General features: G+C 44.3%; 2 protein-coding genes across 4 annotated transcripts in view; one reads left to right on the forward strand and one right to left on the reverse strand.

Annotated features, from left to right (window-relative positions):
• The window catches only part of LOC115087623 (keratin, type II cytoskeletal 80-like), a 48416-nt gene extending 46381 nt beyond the window's left edge, over positions 1 to 2035 (reverse strand). Inside the window, exons 1-2 of the mRNA XM_029595031.1 lie at positions 1993 to 2035; positions 1001 to 1105 (exon numbers count right to left, since the gene is read on the reverse strand). Of these exons, the coding sequence (XP_029450891.1) occupies positions 1001 to 1105; positions 1993 to 2020 (133 nt within the window). The 5' untranslated portion in view covers positions 2021 to 2035. The remainder of the gene's footprint in view (positions 1 to 1000; positions 1106 to 1992) is intronic.
• Positions 35 to 22415, forward strand: LOC115087624. 3 transcript variants are annotated; one of them, XM_029595034.1, is made up of 3 exons: positions 35 to 269; positions 20233 to 20627; positions 20785 to 22415. In XM_029595034.1, the coding sequence occupies exons 1-3, from the start codon at positions 128 to 130 to the stop codon at positions 20860 to 20862; spliced, it is 615 nt and encodes a 204-aa protein (XP_029450894.1). In that variant the 5' UTR covers positions 35 to 127; the 3' UTR covers positions 20863 to 22415. The 3 variants fall into 3 exon arrangements, 2 of the variants coding, with proteins under 2 accessions (XP_029450894.1, XP_029450892.1); XR_003855564.1 differs by lacking the exon at positions 35 to 269 and adding an exon at positions 444 to 509; XM_029595032.1 differs by having other exon boundaries at positions 20233 to 22415.
• The last annotated feature ends 948 nt before the right edge of the window (positions 22416 to 23363 follow it).

Consider the following 23363-nt stretch of genomic DNA (forward strand, 5'->3'; position numbering starts at 1 on the left):
TTAAAATCCAGATCAACCTGTTGGGTTTTTTTTTTAATGTTATATATTTATCTATATATCGCCACGTTTTTCATGCAGCTTATTTGGGAGGAAAGCTCAGCCTCGGCACAAAGGCACAGGCACGGGCATGACGCAGATTCCTACAGCCCACACGTGCAGTGCAACCCTGGCCGTTCCAGCCTGGCGACACCGAGCCCTGTGCACCGTGGCAGGAGGGTGCAGGGCTGAGAGGAGCCAAGATCGTGCAGCATCAGCACCTCAAACGCAAGGTCTGGCAAAAAAACAAAACAAAACAAAACAAAAAAAAACAAAACCCCATCAAGGAGCGCTTGTAAACCTGTTAGAGGAGTGCCGAGATTTTAAAAGCGTTCCTCAGAAACTCAAGACTCCTTGAGGTTTTAAATGATACGTGAGCAGGCGCGGGTTACACTTGGCAAGGAAGGTGAGATGTCACCCGTGATTAGCTGGTGAGGCAGAGTGCTGGCTCTGCCTCGCCACGAAGACATTAGGTAAGTAGGGTGGGATCAGCAGCAAGGGCCCGGGGTACTGCTGCCCCTGTGTCTGTATTTCTGTAACACAAACATTGCCCTCACCGATCTGGGTGCTGCCTTCGTCAGCGGAACGCTTTTTAGCGCTGGCTGCCCTCCAGAAAATATTGCTCAGTAGGGAGGGGCCTACTGCTTGGTCCCCGCTTGTAGTGAGGGCGGGGAATGTGTCCCTCCTTACCACACTATGGTTCATCTCTACCATATTTTAGAATCCCCCAAGCCAGCTGTGCCAAAGCACTGCCGGGAAGGTGCGGGGTCCAGGGTGAATCAACCGCAACGGGGGCCCTGGGACGCTGAAAGGGGATGGGACTAACATGGCGGTGCCAGGGAGGCCACCCTTATTCGCCCCTCCTCCCCCAGGACGGCCCTACTGATCGGCACTGCTGTAAGAAAGTTTCACGCTCCTGGAGTCCCAACTGGCACTAAGACTGCATTAATTTGGTGAAACTCACACATCTGGAGTCCTAGCTGATACCGATAAGGCACTGCTTTGGGGAGCCTTCCCGTCGTTCTGCTTTTTTTTACTGAGTGAGAGTAGTACTGTTGCACTCTGTAGACTTGATACAATAAGACATGAGTACAAATGACAGGTGAATGTCAAGATAAAATAATGGTTTAACTCCCAATGCAGTAAGCTAATGGGATGCTGATGACATAGGAGTTTAAAAAATGCTTAGCATGCACAAAACATGATTTGTGTGCGTTATGATGTACAGCAAATATGATTTCTGCACATATAAGTTGTGTGCACAAAACATGTTAGCAGCATAAAAGCTGTGCTCATAAAAATTAGGAGGAAGATGTCAATATTCAAAAAAACATACAATGGATAACTTACCGGCTATGTGAATTCAGCAGTAAGGGGTTTGGGGGATTCTGGGTTTGATGGTAATATTCGGGGTGGGTTTACAGGTAGGGGGAAGGGTGGCCTTTTGCCAGCGACATATGTTACAGTTCAATATTGCGATTTCGGGAAGAGAAGGAAGCCTTTCAGGCCTACAGACCCACAATGTTTGTGGCATTTTGGGGGGCATTAGATGAAGGGAGGCTGGGGAGAATAGCCGGCAGAGGGCTTTTTTTTTTTTTAACATCTCTACTTAGCTGACATATTCTTTTGAATACCAACCAGTTAAAGTTATTTGGCTAACTTGACTCTGCCCCGGAATGCCCTCGAAATGCCTCCCACTTATCTGGATATATTTTATCCGAATAAATGGTGGCAAAAATTCAAACACCGGCATATATCCGAATATAGCTCAAAAGTTATCTGGATAATTGCCTTTGATTATTGACCTCTTCTAGAAGCACAAAACATGAGTTAGCAGCTGAAAAGCTATGCATATAAAACCTGCATCCAGGTCCCCCAAACTCCAGTTACACTGGAGCACAGCATCATAGACTAATACTAGCCCCAGCCATGCGAGTCAAATTGTCTTTTCTCTACCTCTGACCAGGAGTTCAAATCCCAGCATTAAAAATAACAGTCTTCAGGGCTATACTGCAGCTCCCTGCATTGGGAAGTAATAGCGAAAGCCTTCATTAGCATGTGATTTGCATGGAGGTACACTAACCTGAATGTACATTTTTTGTGTGCACAGAACACAGAAAGATGTGTGGATAGACCAACGCATCGGGGCCTGTATTTGTAAAGAAGGGAGGCAAGGAAATTTAGCCAGGGGAGGGTATGCGGGAGACCGTCTCTTTTTTTGCCTGCTTTAAATAAGGAACAATAGTTTCTTAATTGCTATTGTGGATTTGTTCTGCTCTTGTCTTGAAACTGGAGCATTTTTTCAGAGGCGTGGGTTAGAATTGCTGAGCTGGGGGGTGGGGTGAAACTGGCAAGTGTTAGCCTGTATTATCTGGCTGGCAGTGCCTGGCACCCTCCTTCCAAGCTTTGAAACAGGAACCTGGAAGAGCAGACACCAAATGTAAAAAAAAAGTGCAAACTATTCAGTGCTCTGCTGTCCTAGGATCCTGGGCTTTATTTACAAACTGTGCTATAAAATGTGGGGTCTCTCTGCACAATAATCCAAGATCTTTTTATAAAAATTCACCCCATCCCCCATCTTCACTCATTTCTGATATTTCTTTTCCTGTCTCCAGACCAATTCAGCTTTTGTTGGGAGCTTGTCACACACTGCCTAGGAAACCACCAGTCCTTTTCACGTTGAAGGCATTATTAATCTCACCCTGCATTACTTAAAAGTCACTCCCCACTCCTAATGCCTCATAAAAGCCACTTGAATTTCTATTTACATGGTCTGGACAATGACCTGAAAACCTTGGCTCCAAGGTGAGCGCTGGTAAACAGTAACAGTTTGCTCTGGTGACTCCACAGTCAGGATAATCACTATAATTCTCCAGTCCCTTCTCATAGGAAAAATTGTATAGCAATTGCTCATTTTGTCAGTTTGCTATGGTGTCTGGAACAGTCATTTTATAAACTTGAGTGACAGTAATTATCTACACTTCACTCAGATGGTTTAGTGCTGATTTCATTTCTCAGCTTCACTTAACAATGGTCTACCAAGCAGTTCCTGGAATAAGAACTAAATAGGAAGGTAAAAAGAAATTCTATTACTACTCATTTTCAGGCCTGTGTGTGTGTTAACACCAACAAATATTAACCTAGATTTATCATTTTTGCTCTAAGTTGGCATGAATAGAGCCTGTGATAAAAAAAAAAAAAGTGCGTGGTTAGGGTAATTTTTGAGATACCATATAAGAATATAGGAACATAAGAAGTTTCCAACAGAGGCCAAACCATCCCATGCTACTGATGCAATTAATAGCAGTGACTATTCCTTAAGTCAACTTGATTAATAGCAGTTAATGGGCTTCTCTTCCAAGAACTTATCCAAACCTTTTTGGAACCCAGCTACACTTACTGCACTAACCACATCCTCTGGCAAAAAATTCCAGAGTTTAACTGTGCATTGAATGAAAAAGAATTTTCTCCAATTAGTTTTAAATGTGCTACTTGCTAACTTCATGGAGTGCCCCCTAGTCCTTCTATTATCCGAAAGTGTAAATAACCGATTCACAGCTACTTGTTCAAGACCTCTCATGATTTTAAGGACCTCTATCATATCCCCCCTCAGCCATCTCTTCTCCAAGCTGAACAGCCCTAACCTCTTCATCCTTTCCTCTTAGGGGAGCTGTTCCATCCCCTTTATCATTTTGGTCACCCTTCTCTATATCTTCTCCAGTGCAACTATATCTTTTGAGATGGGGTGACCAGAATTGTACACAGTACTCAAGGTGTGGTCTCACCATGGAGCGATACAAAGGCATTATGACATTTTCCTTTTTATTTTTTGACTGCTGCAGCACACTGAGCCGACAATTTGAAAGTATTATCCACTATGATGCCTAGATCTTTTTCCTGGGTGGTAGCTCCTAATATAGAACCTAGATAATAACCACCGCTATTACTAACGGAATAGACTTAGTTTTTGGGTACTTGCCAGGTTCTTATGGCCTGGATTGGCCACTGTTAGAAACAGGATGCTGGGCTTGATGGACCCTTGGTCTGACCCAGTATGGCATGTCCTTATGTTCTTAACATCGTGTAACTACAGCATGGGTTATTTTTCCCTATATGCAACACCTTGCACTTGTCCACATTAAATTTCATCTGCCATTTGGATGCCCAATCTGCCAGTCTCACAAGGTCCTCCTGCAATTTATCACAATCTGCTTGTGATTTTACTACTCTGAATAATTTTGTATCATCCGCAAATTTGATAACCTCACTCGTATTCCTTTCCAGATCACACAGTCATGTGCTTAGTTTTTACTCATTTATGTTCCTGTTCCTGATCTGTTCCAGTCCTGCATTCCTGTTCTAGCTCTTGTGCTTCAGTTCCAGTTTTCCGTTCCTGACTCTCGCTTGTTCCTGACTACCCTTTGGACGGATTCCTGGCTTTGACCCTTGCTTGTTCACGCTTTGGATGGATTCCTGGCTTTGACCCTTGCCTGTTCCTGACCACGCTTTGGATGGATTTCTGGATTTGACCCTCGCTTGTTCCTGACCACGCCTTGGACGGATTCTCTGGCTCTGACCCTTGCTTGTATCTGGCCTTGTCTCCAGCTGTCTGCCCTGACTTCAGCTTGAACCTGACTTTGCCTCCAGCTGACTTCTTGACTTGGCCTTTCTTAGGCTTTTGCCTATTTACAAGCCCAGATTTAACGTGTTCCTGACTTCTAGCCTGCTTCAGCCTCTCCGGGCTTCTGGATCCAGACCCTGTCTTGAACTCTGCCTCCTGGCTTCCTGCCTTGAGCATCCTTCATGGGATCAACCACGCGGAGGCCTGCCTAAGACCAGCTGGCCCCGGTACCCAAGGGCTCAACCTGCATGGAATGAGGGCTGGTATTGGTGAAGATCCAGTCGGCCTCCGCTTCCCGTTCTGCTCTGCCTCCCGACGGTGGGGACCCGTGGGGGCTTCCCCACGGGTAGCATCAACTCCACCTCGGGCCGAGGGTCCACCTTCGCAACATCAGTTCATCTGACATCACCCTTGAAAACCATCTCTGGAACTAGTATCTCCCCAACATGCTCATTAGTAATCACGGAAGCAAATAATTAATTTAATCTTTCTGTAATGGCCTTAATTTCCCTAAGAGCCCCTTTAACCCCTCTGTCATCCAATGGTCCAACCGACTCCCTCACAGGTTTCTTGCTTCAGATATATTTTAAAAAGTTTTTATTATGAGTTTTTGCCTCTACGGCCAATTTTATTTCAAATTCTCTCTTCGCCTGTCTTATCAATGTTTTACACTTAACTTGACAATGCTTATGCTTTATCCTATTAACTTGAGATGGATCCTTCTTCCAATTTTTGAAGGATTTTTTTTTTGGATAAAATAGCCTCTTTCATCTCTCCTTTTAACCATGCCAGTAATGGTTTTGCCTTCCTTCCACCTTTCTTAATGCGTGGAATACATATGGACTGTGCGTCTAGAATTGATTTTTTTAAACAATGTCCATGCCTGTTGAACACTTTTACCCTTTGCAGCTGAACCTTTCAGTTTTTACCTATTTTCCCATTTTATCAAAGTTTTCCTTTTGAAAATTTAGTTAGAGTTGTAGATTTACTTATTATCCCCCTTACAGTTATTAGTTTAAATTTGATCATGTTATGATCACTATTGCCAATTTGCCCCACTACCGTTACCTCTCTCACCAAATCCTGCGTTCCACTAAGAATTAAATCTAAAATAGCTCCCTCTCTTGTTGGTTCCTGAACCAATTGCTCCATGAAGCAGTCATTTATTACATCCAGGAACTTTGTCTCTAGCAAGTCCTGATGTTACATTTACCCAGTCAATATTGGGGTAATTGAAATCTCCCATTATTATTGCGCTGCCAAATTGGTTAGCTTCCCTGATTTCTCTTAGCATTTCATCTGTCTGACTATTTTGTCCAGGAGGGTGATAGTATACTCCTATCACTATACTCTTACCCAGCACATATGGAATTTCTACCCATATAGATTCTACTGAGCATTTAATCTCTTGTATGATCTTTATCCTGTTGGACTCTATACCCTCCCAGACATAAAGTGCCACACCCCCATCAACTTGATCCTCCCTATCATTGCAATATAATTTATAGCACTGTCCCATTGGTTATACTCTTTCCACCAGGTCTCTGTGATGCCAATTATGTCAATCTCATCATTTACTGCTATACACTCTAACTCTCCCACCTTACTTCTTAAACTTCTGGCATTGGCATACAGACATTTCAAAGTGTGTTTTTTGTTTGTATTAACAACCTGCTTTTCAGTTGTTAGGGATAATTTAGAAATCATTAGCTTTGGTGATTTTTTACATATAGACACATGGACTATGTTTGCTTTTATTGGAACCTCTCTGTTGGGATGCCTAACTCTCCTGTTTCATTAGTATCCTTCAAGGAAACATTCCTCCGAACCATGCACTGCTGAGTGACATTAAATTTATCACACCCGCAATATGTGATAGAGAGAGAGACTCTTTATAAGACTCTCATATAAGTAAAAGATGAGATTTGTACATTGTACTCTTGACCTAGCTTAATAGCAGCTAGGTAGAGAGTGCATCAAGCTAGGTCGAGAGTACATTGTAGAAATCTCATATTAGTGTGCTTTTCCTCACTCCAAATCACATCAAATCTTCACTGATGTCTACTGTGCTGTTCGTACCTCAAACTGTGCATTCAAAACTGCCCCCCCAAACCTAGCCCACCACCAAAACCTCACCCCGAGTTACTAGTTGTTCCTCCTATAGTGGTATAAAAAGTTGACTAATATATGTGCCTCCCCAGAGGCTCTCTCTCTCTCTCTACTTCCCTCCCCTCTCTCCCTCTCCTACCTGAAATGGGATTTGTAATTTTTAGCGCAAATCCTGTTTCGGGCATACTGCACAGCATAACACCAGGGAAAAAGGTGTAGTTATTTCCGGCGTTAAAATGTGCGATAATAATGCATTATGCTATAACACGCAACATTACTCACCCCTCATTTTCATTTACTCCACCTTAACTCCGCCCAAATTCCTCCCATTCGAGAAGAATTTTAAAATTTCAATACGCTTCTCTCGATGCTTTATTTATCGTGGATGTTAGGGCCCTAACCCCCGCAATAAGGTCCTAAAGTGATTTGATAAATGACCCTGACTTTTAACAACGAGGATCTTGCCTGAAACATGGAAACATAGAACATGATGGCAGAGCAAGACCATTCTGCCCATTCATTCATGTTCCCATTTTACCATATTAAGAGTTTTTTTTTTTTCTTCCATTTGCATCCCCACTCTCCTGACCACTTTGCCAGCTTCTCTTAGCATTTCCAGATATTGTCGCCTGTCTTCCCCTTTCTGTGATCTCTTGTAGTTTATGAACACTAACCTATTTTTCTCTTACCTTTTCAGCCATTTCCTTAGAAAACCACAGTGGCCTTCAGGGGCGGCTCAAGGCAATCTGCTGCCTGAGGCGAGGGATGAGATGGCGCCCGCCCCAGCCCCAAAGGCAAAGCACAGGTCAAATCATCGAGAGGGTCATGGGGGGCAGAGCGTCCCCTTGGAGTCTGGCCCTTCTGGTGATTGGAAATGCTGCAGAAGTGGGGGGAAAGGAAGGGTCAGAATTCCCGAAGAAATGGCAGACCGTGCATCACAGATGATATTTCTTGGAAGCTGGCAACCCTGCTACACGCCCAGGAACACTATAACCAACCTGCCTCCACATTTCCGCAGCATTTGCCCCCAGGAGAAGTGGGGAATGGGTGAATAGTGTGTGTTGGGAGGGATCGGTGTGCCACTCTTGCACATTCCCAAAGATAACATATGCCAATCGCTAAAAATTAAACATTTTTTTTTTTTGGTTTCTTTGCTATCTGATCTTAGTTTTCTAATCGGTTGGTCATAGGCTTTTTTTTTTTTCCCAACTTCTCTTTCTTAGTCTTTTGCCAATTCCTTTTACAGTCTCTTTTTTTTCTGTTTCTTTTCTCTCCACCTGTCTTCTTCCCTTAAACACACACTCAGGTTCTCATTCTCACATGCTGTCTCTCTCTCTTTTTCTTTCTCTCTCATACACACATATACACTCTGGCTGTCTTTCTCACATATACACACAGGCACAGGATCTTACAGTCACATGCTGGCTCACTCTCACACTCTCACAGGCTCTCTCTCTCTCACATGCTGTCTCACCGAAAATACAGTCTCTCAACTCACTCTCATACATACACACACACACACACACACACACATTCTACAGGGCCTCAGCTTTTCTCTCACTTCTAGACCTCCTCTTCGCGGGTCACCGCTGGATGGGCTCCATGGCAGACCTGATCTTTTTGGGCCACCTCGAGGTGGGATCCGCGGTGGCCCTGCTACTGCCCTCCTCTTCTTGGCCGCTGCGAGATGGGATCTGTGGCGGCCATGCTACAAACGCAGGACACAGCTCCTCTTCTGCACATGGCGGATGCTCCTCCTTCCTGCCTGTGTGGCTCCGATAATGTTTTTCTTTCAGGGCTGCGTGGGCAGGAAGGAGGAGGAGCATCTGGAGGTGACTTTTTCTTTGGGCCGTGATATTACCACGGCCCTGCCGATCTTCCTCTTGTGTGCTTCCCCTCCCCCCTGTTATGCCACTGAGGCAGTGTGAGGCGGATGCCACAGCGGCATTCTGAGAGGGGCATTTTTTGCTGCCTCAAAATTCTGCCGCCTGAAGTGGCCACCTCACCCTGTCTCCTTATAGAACCACCCCTGGTGGCCTTTTTAAAATTCTACCTTTGTTGACTTTCCTAACAAAAAGATTTGTTACCCTTAAAATATCTTCTTTTAGTTTTGCCCACTGCTCTTCTACTTTTTGATAAGGGGAATGGAACAGCTCCCCTATGAGGAAAGACTAAAGAGGTTAGGACTTTTCAGCTTGGAGAAGAGACGGCTGAGGGGGGATATGATAGAGGTGTTTAAAATCATGAGAGGTCTAGAACGGGTAGATGTGAATCGGTTTTTTACTCTTTCGGATAGTAGAAAGACTAGGGGTCACTCCATGAAGTTAGCATGGGGCACATTTAAAACTAATCGGAGAAAGTTCTTTTTTACTCAACGCACAATTAAACTCTGGAATTTGTTGCCAGAGGATGTGGTTAGTGCAGTTAGTATAGCTGTGTTTAAAAAAGGATTGGATAAGTTCTTGGAGGAGAAGTCCATTACCTGCTATTAAGTTCACTTAGGGGCGGATTTTAAAAGGCCTGCGCGCGCCGGCGCGCGTAAAGCCCCGGGACGCGCGTAAGTCCCGGGGCTTTCGAAAAGGGGCGGGAGGGGGCGTGTCCGGGGCGTTCCCGATATGACGCGGCGTTTCGGGGGCGGGCCCGGGGGCGTGGTCGAGGCCTCCGGACCAGCCCCCGGGACCGGAGGATGGAGTGGGGCTGTCGGCCGACGCGAGCAAAGTTACGCCTGCTGAAAGCAGGCGTAACTTTGCCAACAAAGGGGGGGGGGGGGGGTTAGGGAGGGGAAGGTGGGGGGAGGGCGAAGGAAAGTTCCCTCCGAGACCGCTCCAAAATCGGAGCGGCCTCGGAGGGAACAGGCAGCGTGCGCTGGGCTCGGCGCGTGCAGGTTGCACAAATGTGCACCCCCTTGCGCGCGCCGACCCCGAATTTTATAAGACGCGTGGCTACGCGCGTATCTTATAAAATCCAGCGTACTTTTGTTCGCGCCTGGTGAGCGAACAAAAGTACGCGATCACGCAAGTATTTAAAATCTACCCCTTAGAGAATAGCCACTGCCATTAGCAATGGTTACATGGAATAGACTTAGTTTTTGGGTACTTGCCAGGTTCTTATGACCTGGATTGGCCACTGTTGGAAACAGGATGCTGGGCTTGATGGACCCTTGGTCTGACCCAGTATGGCATTTTCTTATGTTCTTATGTTCCTTAGCTTTTTCCACCCAGCTAATGACTCCTCATTTTCTAAGCATTTTTCCTATAGAACTTCGCCTTTGAATGAACCACCACTGACTGTACTCTAATACTGGAGCACACCATTTGGTGATCACTGGATCCCAACTGATCCCCCATTATGCAAGAGAAACACTATCTCCAGGTCCAAGTATTGCTTTCTCCCGTGTGGGCTCCATTAACGGTTGCCGAAACAGTTGTCGCTGCAGAGAATCCGAGATGCCCCAATCAACATCTGGCATATTGAAATCACCAAGCAATAGCACTTCCCCTTTTATAGCAGTTTTGTGAATGTCTTTAACTAAATCTCCATCCATTTCTTCTGCCTGTGGAGGTTTATATGTCATAGAAATATAAATGGATGTTCTGTTCTTTCTTTCCTTATCTCTTAAACCCCACAGTTATTTTTAATAATAGTGTATAACACCACTCCTCCCCTCCAAATCCAAACCAGTATCTTCAAGGACTGCCTTTATTTATATTGCACTTTTAAAGTGGATTACATTCAGGTACTGTAGGTATTTCCCTATCCCCAGAGGATTTACAATCTAAGGGGGTCATTTTCATAGCGTATCGTATGCGAAAAGTCCCTTTTCATGTGTGATAGCTAGATCGGGGCGGAGTCGGCCCTGGAAGAGGAGGAGTCGGGGTGTTGTCGGGGCGGAGGCGGCGGAAACTTCGCTGGCAGCGAAAAGGTAAGAACCCTTTTCGCTGCCAGTAGCGCACCCAATAGTACCACCTTTTAAGATGGCGCTAATGGGCGCAAAAGCCGGCAGCGATAGCACCGCGGAGGTGCGATTGCTGCTGGCTTTTGCAGGCCTGCCCCTCGCTTCCCCCCCCCCCCCACCTCACCACCCGTTACTGCCGGATTCTCTAAGGTCTGCGACCTTAGCAAATCCAGGCCTAAGTTTGTACCTAAGGCAATGGAGGATGAAGTGACTTCTCAAGGTCACAAGGAGTAGCAGCAGGACTTGAACCCTGGTCTATAGCCTGCTGCTGTAACCACTAGGTTACTCCTCCACTTTATTTTCCATACTATGAAAATTAGTGTGTATAACTTTCTAGACGCTGACATTTTTTCGAATTTCTCTAAAGGTGTTATATTTTCTTATTGGAGGGCTTTGTCTACCCATCCCTAATGATCTTAGTTTATGGCACATCTCAGTAGGTTTGCCAGTCTATTTAGAAAAACATGTTCCCAGTTCTTCAACAGCTGGACCCATCTCTACTCAGCAGTCCTTGGAATATCATTCTAGGGCTAGGAAGCCGAAATACACTCATTGACACCATTTATGCAGCCATACATTGATCTCCAGAATGCAACCTTCTCTGCCTTAGACTGAGAAGAATACCACACGTGCACATAATAGCTTTACTTTGTCTCCCAGAGCTATGAAATCACTTTTGATATATTCCATGGGGTACCTTGCAGTATCATTCCTGTCACTGGATAATATTCAGTAAGCTTGATGATTCTCAGCAATCTGTCTATTATGTCTTGAATCTTAGCATTCAGCAGACAGCACACCTCCCTGGACATCATGTCTGGCCATCAGACAGATGCCTCTGTGCCATGCAGAAAGGGGTCACCAGTCACCACTAGCCTTTGTTTCCTAGATGTAGTGATTGCTGATGCTGCTGCTTTGTGGTTTACAGAGTCTGATCCCTCCTCTACCAGGGACGATTCCTTCTCTTCCACTTCCAGGGCCACATAGCACGGCTTGAGCTTGAAGGAAACTGAAGACGAGGTGTGGCTTTCATCTTCCCTTCATCTGAAGTTTTCCATCTTTGATGCGTCAGACGGCATTATGTCGATGTAGTCCTCATTGTCCCAGAAACTTAGCAGCCTTGCCACCTCCTCTCTGAGCTCTACCACCTGTTTTCTGAGGGCATCAACCTGCAGACAATCTTTCACTCTGAACTGATTCCTCACTTTGGATAAGTGTATCCAACTGGACAGAGGGAGAAGTAGTAACAGCGTTGACAGTGACACAGTGTTTCCTGGTTATCCTTCTACTATTAAGTGCTTTGGTATAAGTTCTGCTCATCCACCAGCAGATGTAGCTTCTCCTATCAGTGTTGCCTCTGCAGCTATTTCCTCCCAAAGGCCCAAAATGCAGAAAGCATTTTTTGTGCACATAAAATCATATTTTATACACAGAAAACATGATTTGTGCATATAAACCATATTTTCTGTGCATATAATATGAGTTGTGCACATAAATCATGTTTTGCTGTTTGCAAAGCATTTCCTTTGTGCAGATTTTCTGGTTTGTGTGCACTTTTTAACTCTCAATATATTAGCATATCATTAGCTTACTGCACTGGGAGTTTTAACTTGTGCATCAAGAAACTGTACCCTAAATTTCAGCACGCAGTTTTAGCTCAGCTTTTTACATCAGCCCCAGTGTTAGCTGCTGACAGGAGGAAGTAGAACTTGAAACATGCACCGTGAGACTAATCACCCCAGCTATAAGGTTAAACCTCTTGAGTTTTTGGAACAAAAGCTAAGCCTATTTAAAAGTAAGAAGAAATTATTTACGCATATTACTTCAATTCCCAGGAAGGCACAGATGGCATCATACAAGTTGCTCTCAATGGCAGAGGTGGGCACATTTTTTTTAATCATGGCCACATTACTGGTGCTTATATCACCCTTAGAACTCCATGAGCAGGGGGGTTGGGAGAGGCAGGCAGTACACTACACAGTGAGAGGACCAAAGCAGCAACCATACCAATAAGAATAATAATTCAAACTACTTAACAAATAGAATAACGTCTACATAGTTCAAAACTCATATAAAAATGTTCCAAACACCCATAAAATATTTCAAACAGACACATCAAATAATACCCAATAATTAAAACTAGTAAGGATTTTAAAATATTCTCTGCTCTCCATCCCTGGGAACTTTTGATTTCTAGATGCCCTGAGATTGTCATGGATTAGCAGGCAGAGAAAAAAGGAGTGCTCTCTCACCCACCCACCCACACACATACACTGCTTCTCTCACTCACTTTTTTCCCTTTCCAGTAGCAGTCTCTGGCTTCAGCCCCCATGGCTGACCCAAATGTGACCATGACGAGTCATGCCGCTCCTCCTAATGTTCCACCGGCCAAGATGCCAACTCCAGCAGGGCGTGATGCTCTCCTCTTCCAAAGTCCCACCGGCCACGCAGTCAGTTTTGGAGGGGACGCGATACTTCTCCTCTCCCTGCCCTGCTGGCCATGCAATCAATTCTAGCAGGGGACATGATGCTCCTTCTCTTCCTGTTCCACCATCCGCGATGCTCCTTCTCTTCCTGTCCTGCCTGCTGCAATGTTCCTTTTCCTGCCCGCTGGCCACGATGTTAGTCCTTTTCCAGCCCTGCTGGCTGCAATGCTCTCCTTATGCTGCAGTGCCTCTGAGGGGGACGTCACTGCCAGCCACCAACACCCAGGTCAACATCATCAACAAAGGCCCGTGATGTTGATGACATTGTTCTAAAGTGCTGGTGGGCCGGTTATAATGGGTCAAATTGCACAGAAGGAGAGCCGGAAAAAGCCTGTCATTGGGCCGGCCTGTGGGGCTGTAGTTTGCCCACTCCTGCTCTATGGGATACAGAATAATAAGGTGCCAGGGATGTGCATTTGTTTAAAACTAATGCAAAAAAAATAACAAATTAGGTTTTTTTCAGTTTGTTCTGAAATGGAACAAGCTAAAAATGGCTTCCTATGAAGATACCTGAAAATTTGAAGGTATTTTCATATTGTTTAAAAAAAAAAAAAAAAAAAGGGGCCTCCCACAGCCCTCAAGCACCCATCCGCCTAGCCAGTGAGAAGAGGGCTCACGTGTCAATGCCCTGTGGTGACGCAAGGGCTGGGTTCCCATCCCCGCCAGTGAGAGGAGGTTCCGTGCAGTGGCACTGGATGCCTAGCACGCCAGTGGGCCAAATAGTAATCTGCTGGTGAGCTTCCCACACCCGGCCAGGAGGAGGAAGAAGATAAGGACCACAAGCAGGGATGGGTAAGTCGTAGGTCGGATTGTGACTGAGAGGGAAGGGAAGGGGTGAGAGTGGTGAGTGACTGAGAGGGAAGGGGGTAAGTGACTGAGAGGTGAGTGAGATGGAACGGAAAAGGGAGTGAGTATAAGAGAGGGTATAAGAATGTGTGTGTGTGTCTGTATGTATATATATATATATATATATCTGAGAGAGAGAGAGGAGAAAGTTTGTATGTTCACGCCTCACCTCCATGACAATCTCAAGGTAACTGGAAATCAGAAGTTCCCAGGTATTGAAATGGGGAAATTTTTTTTTATCCTTATTTTAATTATTGGGTGATATTTCAAATGTCTACTCTCTGTTTCCTTTCTTTTAACCAGTTTGTAATCCACAAAAGGACATCGCCTTCTATCCGATGACTTTTTAGTTTTCTTAGAAGCCTCTCATGAGGGACTTTGTCAAATGCCTTCTGAAGATCCAAATAAACTACATCTACCGGCTCGCCATCCCCTGGCACAGGCCGCTGGGCTGGAGGACTCGGGACCGCCCCCGAACCTCCATCACGCCCCTGGACCGCCCCCTGACCCGCCCCCGGACCGCCACCATGCCCCCGGACCCGCCCCCGGACCGCCCCTTTTTCGAAGCCCCGGGACATACACGCGCGCCGAGCCTATGCAAGATAGGCTCGGTGCGCGCAGGGGCAGCTTTTCGGGGGTTATGCTCGTATCTTACGCGTGTAACCCTTTGAAAATCTGCCCCTAAGTCTATGTCATCATTCACTGCTATACATTCTAATTCTCCCATCTTACTTCTTAGACTTCTGGCATTAGCATACAAATATTTCAAAGTTTGTTTTTTGTTTGTATTTTCATTCTGCTTTTTAATTGATAGGGAGAGAACGGGGAAAGCCATCAGAGGCTCCCCTTGGGCTCGGCGCGTGCCGACCCTGGATTTTATAACATGCACCGGCTGCACATGCGTGTTATAAAATCTGCGCCAGCGCATAACTTTAAAAATCTGGTCCTATGTTGGCATCTCAGAGACATGGTGGAAGGAGGATAACCAATGGGACAGTGCTATATCAGGTACAAATTATATAGATGTGAATAGGTTATTTACTCTTTCAGATAATAGAAAGACTAGGGGGCACTCCATGAAGTTAGCATGGGGCACATTTAAAACTAATCGGAGAAAGTTCTTTTTTACTCAATGCACAATTAAACTCTGGAATTTGTTGCCAGAGGATGTGGTTAGTGCAGTTAGTATAGCTGTATTTAAAAAAGGATTGGATAAGTTCTTGGAGGAGAAGTCCATTACCTGCTATTAAGTTCACCTAGAGAATAGCCACTACCATTAGCAACGGTAACATGGAATAGACTTAGTTTTGGGGTACTTGCCAGGCTCTTATGGCCTGGATTGGCCACTGTTGGAAACAGGATGCTGGGCTTGATGGACCCTTGGTCTGACCCAGTATGGCATATTCTTATGTTCTTATGTTCTTAGCAATGATAGAGGAGCAACTTGGTGGCAGGGTAGTGCTTTATATCCGGGATGGCATAGAACCAACAAGATAAAGGTCCTGCAAGAGACTAAAAATACAACTGAGTCTTTATGGGTAGAAATCCCTTATGTGTTGGGGAAGAATATAGCGATAGGTGTATACTACCATCCACCTGGCCAAAATGACAAGACGGACAGTGAAATGTTAAGAGAAATTAGGGAAGCTAATCAAATTGGTAGTGAAATAGTAATGGGAGTTTTCAATTACCCCAATATTGACTGGGTAAATGTAACATCAGGAAATGCTAGCAAAATAAAGTTCCTGGATGGAATAAATGACAGTTTTATGGAGCAACTGGTTCAGGAACCGACGAGAGGGAGCAATTTTAGATCTAATTCTCAGTGGAACACAGAATTTGGTGAGAGAGGTAACGGTGGTGGGGCCGCTTGGCAATAGTGATCATAATATGATCAAATTTGAATTAATGACTGGAAGGAGGACAGTGAGTAAATCCACGGCTCTCGTGCTAAACTTTCAAAAGGAAAACTTTGATAAAATGAGAAAAATAGTTTTAAAAAAAAAAAACAGAAAGGTGCAGCTAAAAAGGTTAAGATTGTGCAACAAGCATGGACATTGTTAAAAAAATACCATCTTAGAAGTGCAGTCCAGATGTTTTCCATGCATTAAGAAAGGTAGAAGGAAGACCAAATGATTGCCGGCTTATTTAAAAAGTGAGGTGAAAAAGACTATTTTAGCCAAAAGATCTTCATTCAAAAATTGGAAGGATCCATTAAAAGAAAATAAGATAAAACATAAACATTGGCAAGTTAAATGTAAGACATTGATAAGGCAGGCTAAGAGAAAATTTGAAAAGAAGCTGGCCATAGAGCAAAAACTCATAATAAAAACTTTAAAAAATATATAAAAAGCAGAAAGTCTGCAAGGGAGTCGGTTGCACCATTAGATGATAGAGGGGTTAAAGTAGCACTTAAGGAAGATAAGGCCATCACGGAAAGACTAAACAAATTCTTTGCTTCTGTATTTACTGAAGAGGATGTTGGGGAGATACCTGTTCCAGAGACAGTTTTCAAGGGTGACGATTCAGATGAACTGAATCAAATCATGGTGAGCCTGGAAGATGTAGTAGGCCAGACTGACAAAATGAAGAGTAATAAATCACCTGGACCGGATGGTACACACCCGAGGGTTCTGAAAGAATAAAAAAATGAAATTTCAGACCTATTACAATAAGGGCCGGATTTTAAAAGGGTTATGCGCGAAACCGGGTCTACGCGCGCCGGGGCCTATTTTCAAAAGGCTCGGCGACGCGCGTAAAGCCCCAGGACACATGTAAGTCCCGGGGCTTGCAAAAAGGGGTGGGGGTGTGTGGGCAGGGAAGGGGCGGGGCCAGAGGCCTCTGACAGAGCAGCCATTGCCGCTTTGTTGGAGGATCGTGTGCCAGCAGGCTGCTGGCACGCGCAACTTGTGCCTGTCCGGAGGCAGGCACAAAAGGTAAGATAAACATTTGGGGGGGGGTTAGGGAAAGGGGTGGGAAGGTCAGGTTAGGGGGAAGGGAACGGAGGAAGGCAGCGCGGCTCAGCTCGCGCAAGGGGGTGTACAATTGTGCACCCCCTTGTGCGCGCTGACCCCGGATTTTATAAAGTGTACGCCTGCGCGCGCATGTTATAAAATCGGGCGTACATGTGCGCGTGCCGGGTAGCACGTGCACATGTAGGCCTTGTGCGCTTCTTTTAAAATCTACCCCTTAGTTTGTAACCTATCATTAAAATCATCCATTGTACCTGAAATGTAACCTCACTATTTAAAAAGGGCTCCAGGGGCAATCCGGGAAACTATAGACCAGTGAGCCTGACTTCAGTGCTGGGAAAAATCGTGAAAACTGTTATAAAGAATAAAATCACAGAAGATTTAGATAGAAATGGTTTAATGGGACACAGCCAGCATGGATTTACCCAAGGGAAGTCTTGCCTCACAAATCTCCTACATTTTTTTGAAGGGGTAAATAAACATGTGGACAAAGGTGAACCAGTAGATGTGGTGTATTTGGATTTTCAGAAGGCATTCGACAAAGTCCTTCATGAGAGGCTTATAAGAAAACTAAAAAGTCATGGGATAGGAGGCGATGACCTTTTGTGGATTACGAACTGGTTAAAAGACAGGAAACAGAGAGTAGGATTAAATGGTCTATTTTCACAGTCGAAAAAGGTAAACAGTTTAGTGCATCAAGGATCTGTACTTGGACCGGTGTTTTTTAAAATATTTATAAATGGTCTGGAAAGGAATACGACGATTGAGGTAATCAAATTTGCGGATGACACAAAATTATTCAGAGTAGTTAAATCTCAAGCGGATTGTGATAAACTGCAGTAGGACCTTGAGAGGCTGGAAGATTGGGCATCCAAATGGCAGATGAAATTTAATGTGGACAAGGTGTTGCATATTGAGAAAAACAGTCCTTGCTATAGTTACACGATGTTAGGCTCCATATTGGGCGTCTTAGTGGATAATACATTGAAATCGTCGGCTCAGTATGCTGTGGCGGTCAAAAAAGCAAACAGAATGTTAGGAATTATTAAGAAGGGAATGGCGAATAAAACGGTGGATGTCATAATGCCTCTATTGCTCCTTGGTGAAACCACGCCTTAAATACTGTGTGCAGTTCTGGTCGCCGCATCTAAAAAAAGATATAATTGCGATGGAGAAGGTACAGAGAAGGGCGACCAAAATGATAAAGGGGATGGAACAGATCCCCTATGAGGAAAGGCTGAAGAGGTTAGGGCTGTTCAGCTTGGAGAAGAGACGGCTGAGAGGGGGAAATGATAAGAGTTCTACAAAATCATGATAGGACTTGAACAGGTAAATGTAAATCAGTTATTTACTCTCTCAGACAATAAAAGGACTAGGGGACACTATATGAAGTTAGCAAGTAGGTCATTTAAAACAAATCAGAGAAAATTCATTTTCACTCAACACATAATTAAGCTCTGGAATTCATTGCCAGAGGATGTGGTTACGGCAGTTAGTGTAATTGGGTTTAAAAAAGATTTAGATAGGTTCCTAGAGGAGAAGTCCATAAACTGCTATTAATCAATAAAGAATAGTAGCCTGGGATCTATTTAATGTTTGGGTACTTGCCAGGTTGGAAACAGGATGCTGAGCTTGATAGACCCTTAGTCTGACCCAGTATGGCATAAAAAAAAATAAGAGAATTAAAGAAAATTGCATGGACGGCTAAGAGACCCATCGAGAAAAGATAAATTGCTGACAGCTTTTTTCATTTCTACTGCATTGGCTATTGCAATTCAACTAACATATAGTTTTCCCCACATCTGACTGTCCTCTGTATAAATCTGTAGTAGTGGAGTACAGTTGAATTGGTATAGTTCATCTAGCTTTGGCATGATAAAGATCCCTAGATACTTTATTGTTCTAACAAAATGGGCATTGGAAGCATCTTTTCAGGATGTCAAAATTCTCTCTATTTAAAGACATCATTTCAGATTTGCTGAAGTAAACTTTATACGCAGATAGGGCCCCAAACCTATTAAATTCCCCAAGCAACCCTGGAATTGAGAACTCTAGATCCCTCAAATTATAGGAGCATATCATCTGCATCCAAGATTATCTTTTGTACTTTCCCTTGTACACTAATTCCCTTGATCTGGGATGAGTTTCTAATATGTCCCAGTAGCAGCTCAATAACTAAGATGAACTACAAGGGTGATAAGAGGGTAGCCCATCTAAGGAGGTCATCAAAAGTGTCCCTTATTTGAGGGCAACTTATGTAAGGGTGAAACCAAAAATGTCCCATACTAAATGCATCAGTCTCCACAGACCTGGATGTGATGTCGGAGAGAGTAGGAATGTGTAATGTTGCATTACACATCTCCAGTGGGAGGCGTCTTTAGAAGTTGAGTTTAACAAAATACGCAAGCTAATTATGGCTAGAGTTCTTTTCTTTTATCTCATGTCCTGAGAAGCTGTCTGGGACCCAAGGGTGGGGTTCCCAGGCCCTATGATTTGGGATATTTTCTTAAGATCCAAGGAGGATCTTCAGAGAAAGAGAGAGGGCGATCTTAGAGAAAAAGGTAATTTGGTTTCAATAGTGTGCAGGAATTTAAGAGGACTGTCATTGAACAAATATCGCCACAGATGAGAGGGGGAGGGGCGATAGGGAATCCAAAAGGGAACAATTTTGGCTATATACACTGAATATAATGACTCCATGTGGTCTGAATGAAGAAACAGAATAGTATTCTTCATTTTGAATCATGAAGTGGGTTTGGTTCCGGTGACTACAGTCTCTCTTGCTGATTGGTTCCTTTGTAGGCTGTTGGAGATTTATAAAAGAGTTCACTCCCAGGAACAGGCCAATTAGCCTGAACAATGCTGAGCAAAGCTGACATCAAGAAAAATGTTTAAAAAAAAGCGATGAAAAGAAAGTAAGTGGTGACAGAGACAAATATACAGACACCCCTGCAGAAGAAAGAATAATTTTGAAACGCGGCCCGTGTTGGGTTTTCTCCAGATACAAAAGAAATGGTGTAGACTGCATTGAATATCATAGATATGTTTTTAATGAGACTTTTTGGCACTACTCATTAGAAAAGTCAAAAAAATTGCAAAAATCGGGGGAGAACCCAAGATGGCCGCTCCTGAGCAGACATGCTTCCAGCTGCTCCCATAATTTTTCTTTTTTCCTTATTTCAAATTGCCTGAAAACTTTTCTTACAGGGAAAAGGAAGGGAGCAGTAAAGAAGGGAAGGCCACCTGCAATGTTTGCTTCCCTTCGTCAGTCTACCATGCTGGAATGTGCAGTTACCCGCATGACGGCAGAGGAGTCCAGCTTGACCAGAACAGGAGATGCTAGTCTGTCGGTGGCTGACGTTTCACTCGGCCCTGACTGCCGTTCCATACCGTGGCCTCCAAGCAGTGCTGCCTCTTTCACAGATGATTTCTCGGAGGCTGCTGGAATTTCTGAGGTTCCTGCTTTGCTATCTGGCCGTGTTTTCCCTGCCTCACCATTGCTAATTTCGCGATCAGGCTTGGTGGGAGACTTGCAAGAATGCCAGGAGACACAGAGGGAATGTCTGCTTGATTACCCATGCTTGACTGGGCCTTCTGATGATGTAAGTTCTTCAGGTTTGATACTTCAGTCTTTGACTTCTTTAGGTCTTGGATTGGGAACTTCCTTTGAAAAATCTGCTGTGATTACATTGGAAGGTTTATGGACAGTAATGATGGCTATTAATAAATCTGTTTCATCTCTCGTTACTTTATCCACAGACTTGCACTCCAAATTTCAAACCCACGAACAATGACTATCTAGCGTGGAAATCGAGAGGTACAGACCAACATAATTAAAGATTTATCTTCATCTTCACGAAGAATTGAAAATATTGAGAATTCCCTCAGGTCTTTGAACTTGAGAATACTAAATTTTCCTCAGATTCCTCTGATTTCTCCAGCTGAGCTGTCTTCTTCCTACAAGAAAGAAGATTTGTCAATTCCAGAGACTGCACTACCTCCCATAGAGAAGATTTTCTTTTTATCTGGGTTCCAACAGGGTTCCTGGTAAACTCTCAAATTTTCTGGGGAACTCTGGAGAAGACAACGTGTAGTGGGTTGTGCTACTCTACTGGTGACGTTTGTCTTCATGCAAGATTGTAATAATATTTTCAGATTATATTTTGCCATAAAAACGTGTTGTTTTTATGGCAAAATGCTAAATCTGGAAACATCCAGAAAATGTGGATGTTTCCAGATTTAGCAAGGGTCACGCATGAGCGTAGAAGAAAGGTTTCGGCTATGAAGTTGTGTTAGCATTAGGGGCTACTTGTATTGTTCGTCATCCCTGCACATGTGTGATAACTTTGGATGCTTCATGTTTTCTTTTCTTTGACCCAGCACAATTGAGAAAGTTCATAGATGCTAAGTATGGTATTTCAACTCAGTCATTCTCTGTTAGTGTGGATAATTAATGATATGGGTAGTGTTCTGCTCTGAAGTATCCATCCTTTCTTTTGTAATTTTCTTATTTCTATATTAGCCTTTCCCCACGGCTATTTGCTGTCCTCCCCCAGAATTATAATTGGGGTCTAATGTAGGCTTATATCATGGATAATTTGGTTTTCTTTTTTTAAATCATTTTCTTATTATGTTTTGCTTAATATGTATAATGCCAGTTTTTCTTGTCAAATATTTTATATTTGATGTTTGATTTACATGCATAAATAAAAAGTTTTTTAAAAAAATTGCAAAAATGCCCATGAAATAAGGGGTGATGATGATACAATGGCTTAACCGTTAAACATTTAAACAGTGGCAATCCATGTATGAGCAGTATGCCTTTTACGCATTATAACGTTGTTGTTTAAAGTTCAGATCATGTGCTAAATATGGTGATGTGATTTTCCATCTGTTAGTAGATTGTTGCATTAAGAGGGGAATTTGTGCCGTACTCCTTGTCTGCTTTGAGAGTTTCCTCATTGCTTGAATTCTGAGAAGTGGAGTCCTGACTGGAGTCAAGGGAAGACTGCCAGTAGTGGAAACTCGTTTCCAAGCTGCTGTTTGAAAGGAGTACATCTTTTCCAATTCAGAAGAGTGCACGAGAGCATCTTTGCCAGTTCAGAAGAGATATCCAGTTCCCATCTGTTGGACTATGGGAGCCTGCACCTAGGAAACAGGTACTGCTACAAGGGAAGCCCAGAGGGGAAATAGCCCAGAAGTGTACTCTTTATGAGGGATCCAGAGGACAGGATCCCAGTGCGCAGAAGATTTCTGTGTGTTTTTCCCGTGACTGTACTTGCAACTATGTGGAGTTTCATTTTCTTTACTGGAGTGCACTATTCCAAAGTGTAACATCTGTGAATTTATTCAGTTGCACCAATTTTACTAGTAAAATGATTTATTTTTGAACAGCTGATTGTGTACAGTGTGGTTTTTGGGTTTTTTTTCCCACTGGAAGATGTGAGAACCCTCAGAATTTGGAAAGACTGATTCTTTCCCCTTACTCAGGAAAGAATCCCAGCAGTATGGGTGGCAATCTAGCCCCAAAGCGAGTCCCTGCAACAGACTAGTGGTAGGAACACGGGCTATACCTGTATAGCCGACAAAAGTCCAAAGATCGCCTATTCACGCCGACCTCTGCTCTAAGGAGTTTGCACAGCACTAACACCCATTCTCTAAAAGCTTTGCAGAAATTGAAGCCCAAATCACCAAGGGCCTCCAATTGACCCTATCCCAGGTGTTTTCAGCATCTAACATAACATTAGCTGCTTCCTTTCCCTGCTTGCTCACAATATCTATTACTTCTGGAATTTTATGCATATTGAGGATAACTTTCAACCAAATGGGTGTGGCGGCATATACGAGTGTATATGGCCACGCATAGATTTATGATAGTATTTTATAACCCATGCAAATCACATACACATGTATTATAAAACATGGGGCGGATTTTAAGAGCCCTGCTCGCCTAAATCCGCCCAAATCCGGGCGGATTTAGGTGAGCAGGGCCCTGCGCGCCGGTGAGCCTATTTTACATAGGCCTACCGGCGCGCGCAGAGCCCCGGGACTCGCGTAAGTCCCGGGGTTTTCTGTCGGGGGCGTGTCAGGGGCGGGCCCGAACCGCGCGGCGTTTTCGGGGCGTGTTGGGAGCGTTCCGGGGGCGGGCCCGGGGCGTGGCCGCACCCTCCGGACCCGCCCCCAGGTCGTGTCCCAGCGCGCTAGCGGCCCGCGGGCGCGCAGGGATTTACGTCTCCCTCCGGGAGGCGTAAATCCCCCGACAAAGGTAAGGGGGGGGTTTAGACAGGGCCGGGCAGGTGGGTTAGGTAGGGGAAGGGAGGGGAAGGTGAGGGGAGGGA

This window comes from Rhinatrema bivittatum, chromosome 3 (assembly GCF_901001135.1).
Source record: "Rhinatrema bivittatum chromosome 3, aRhiBiv1.1, whole genome shotgun sequence".
NCBI classification, from domain to species: domain Eukaryota; kingdom Metazoa; phylum Chordata; class Amphibia; order Gymnophiona; family Rhinatrematidae; genus Rhinatrema; species Rhinatrema bivittatum.

Excerpts from the sequence above, each read along its gene's own strand:
- LOC115087624 (XM_029595032.1), top strand. The coding sequence starts at position 128 with ATGACGCAGATTCCTACAGCCCACACGTGCAGTGCAACCCTGGCCGTT. Across the intron at positions 270-20,232 it reads ATCAGCACCTCAAACGCAAG|GGAAAAGGAAGGGAGCAGTA; the intron begins GTCTGGCAAAAA and ends CTTTTCTTACAG.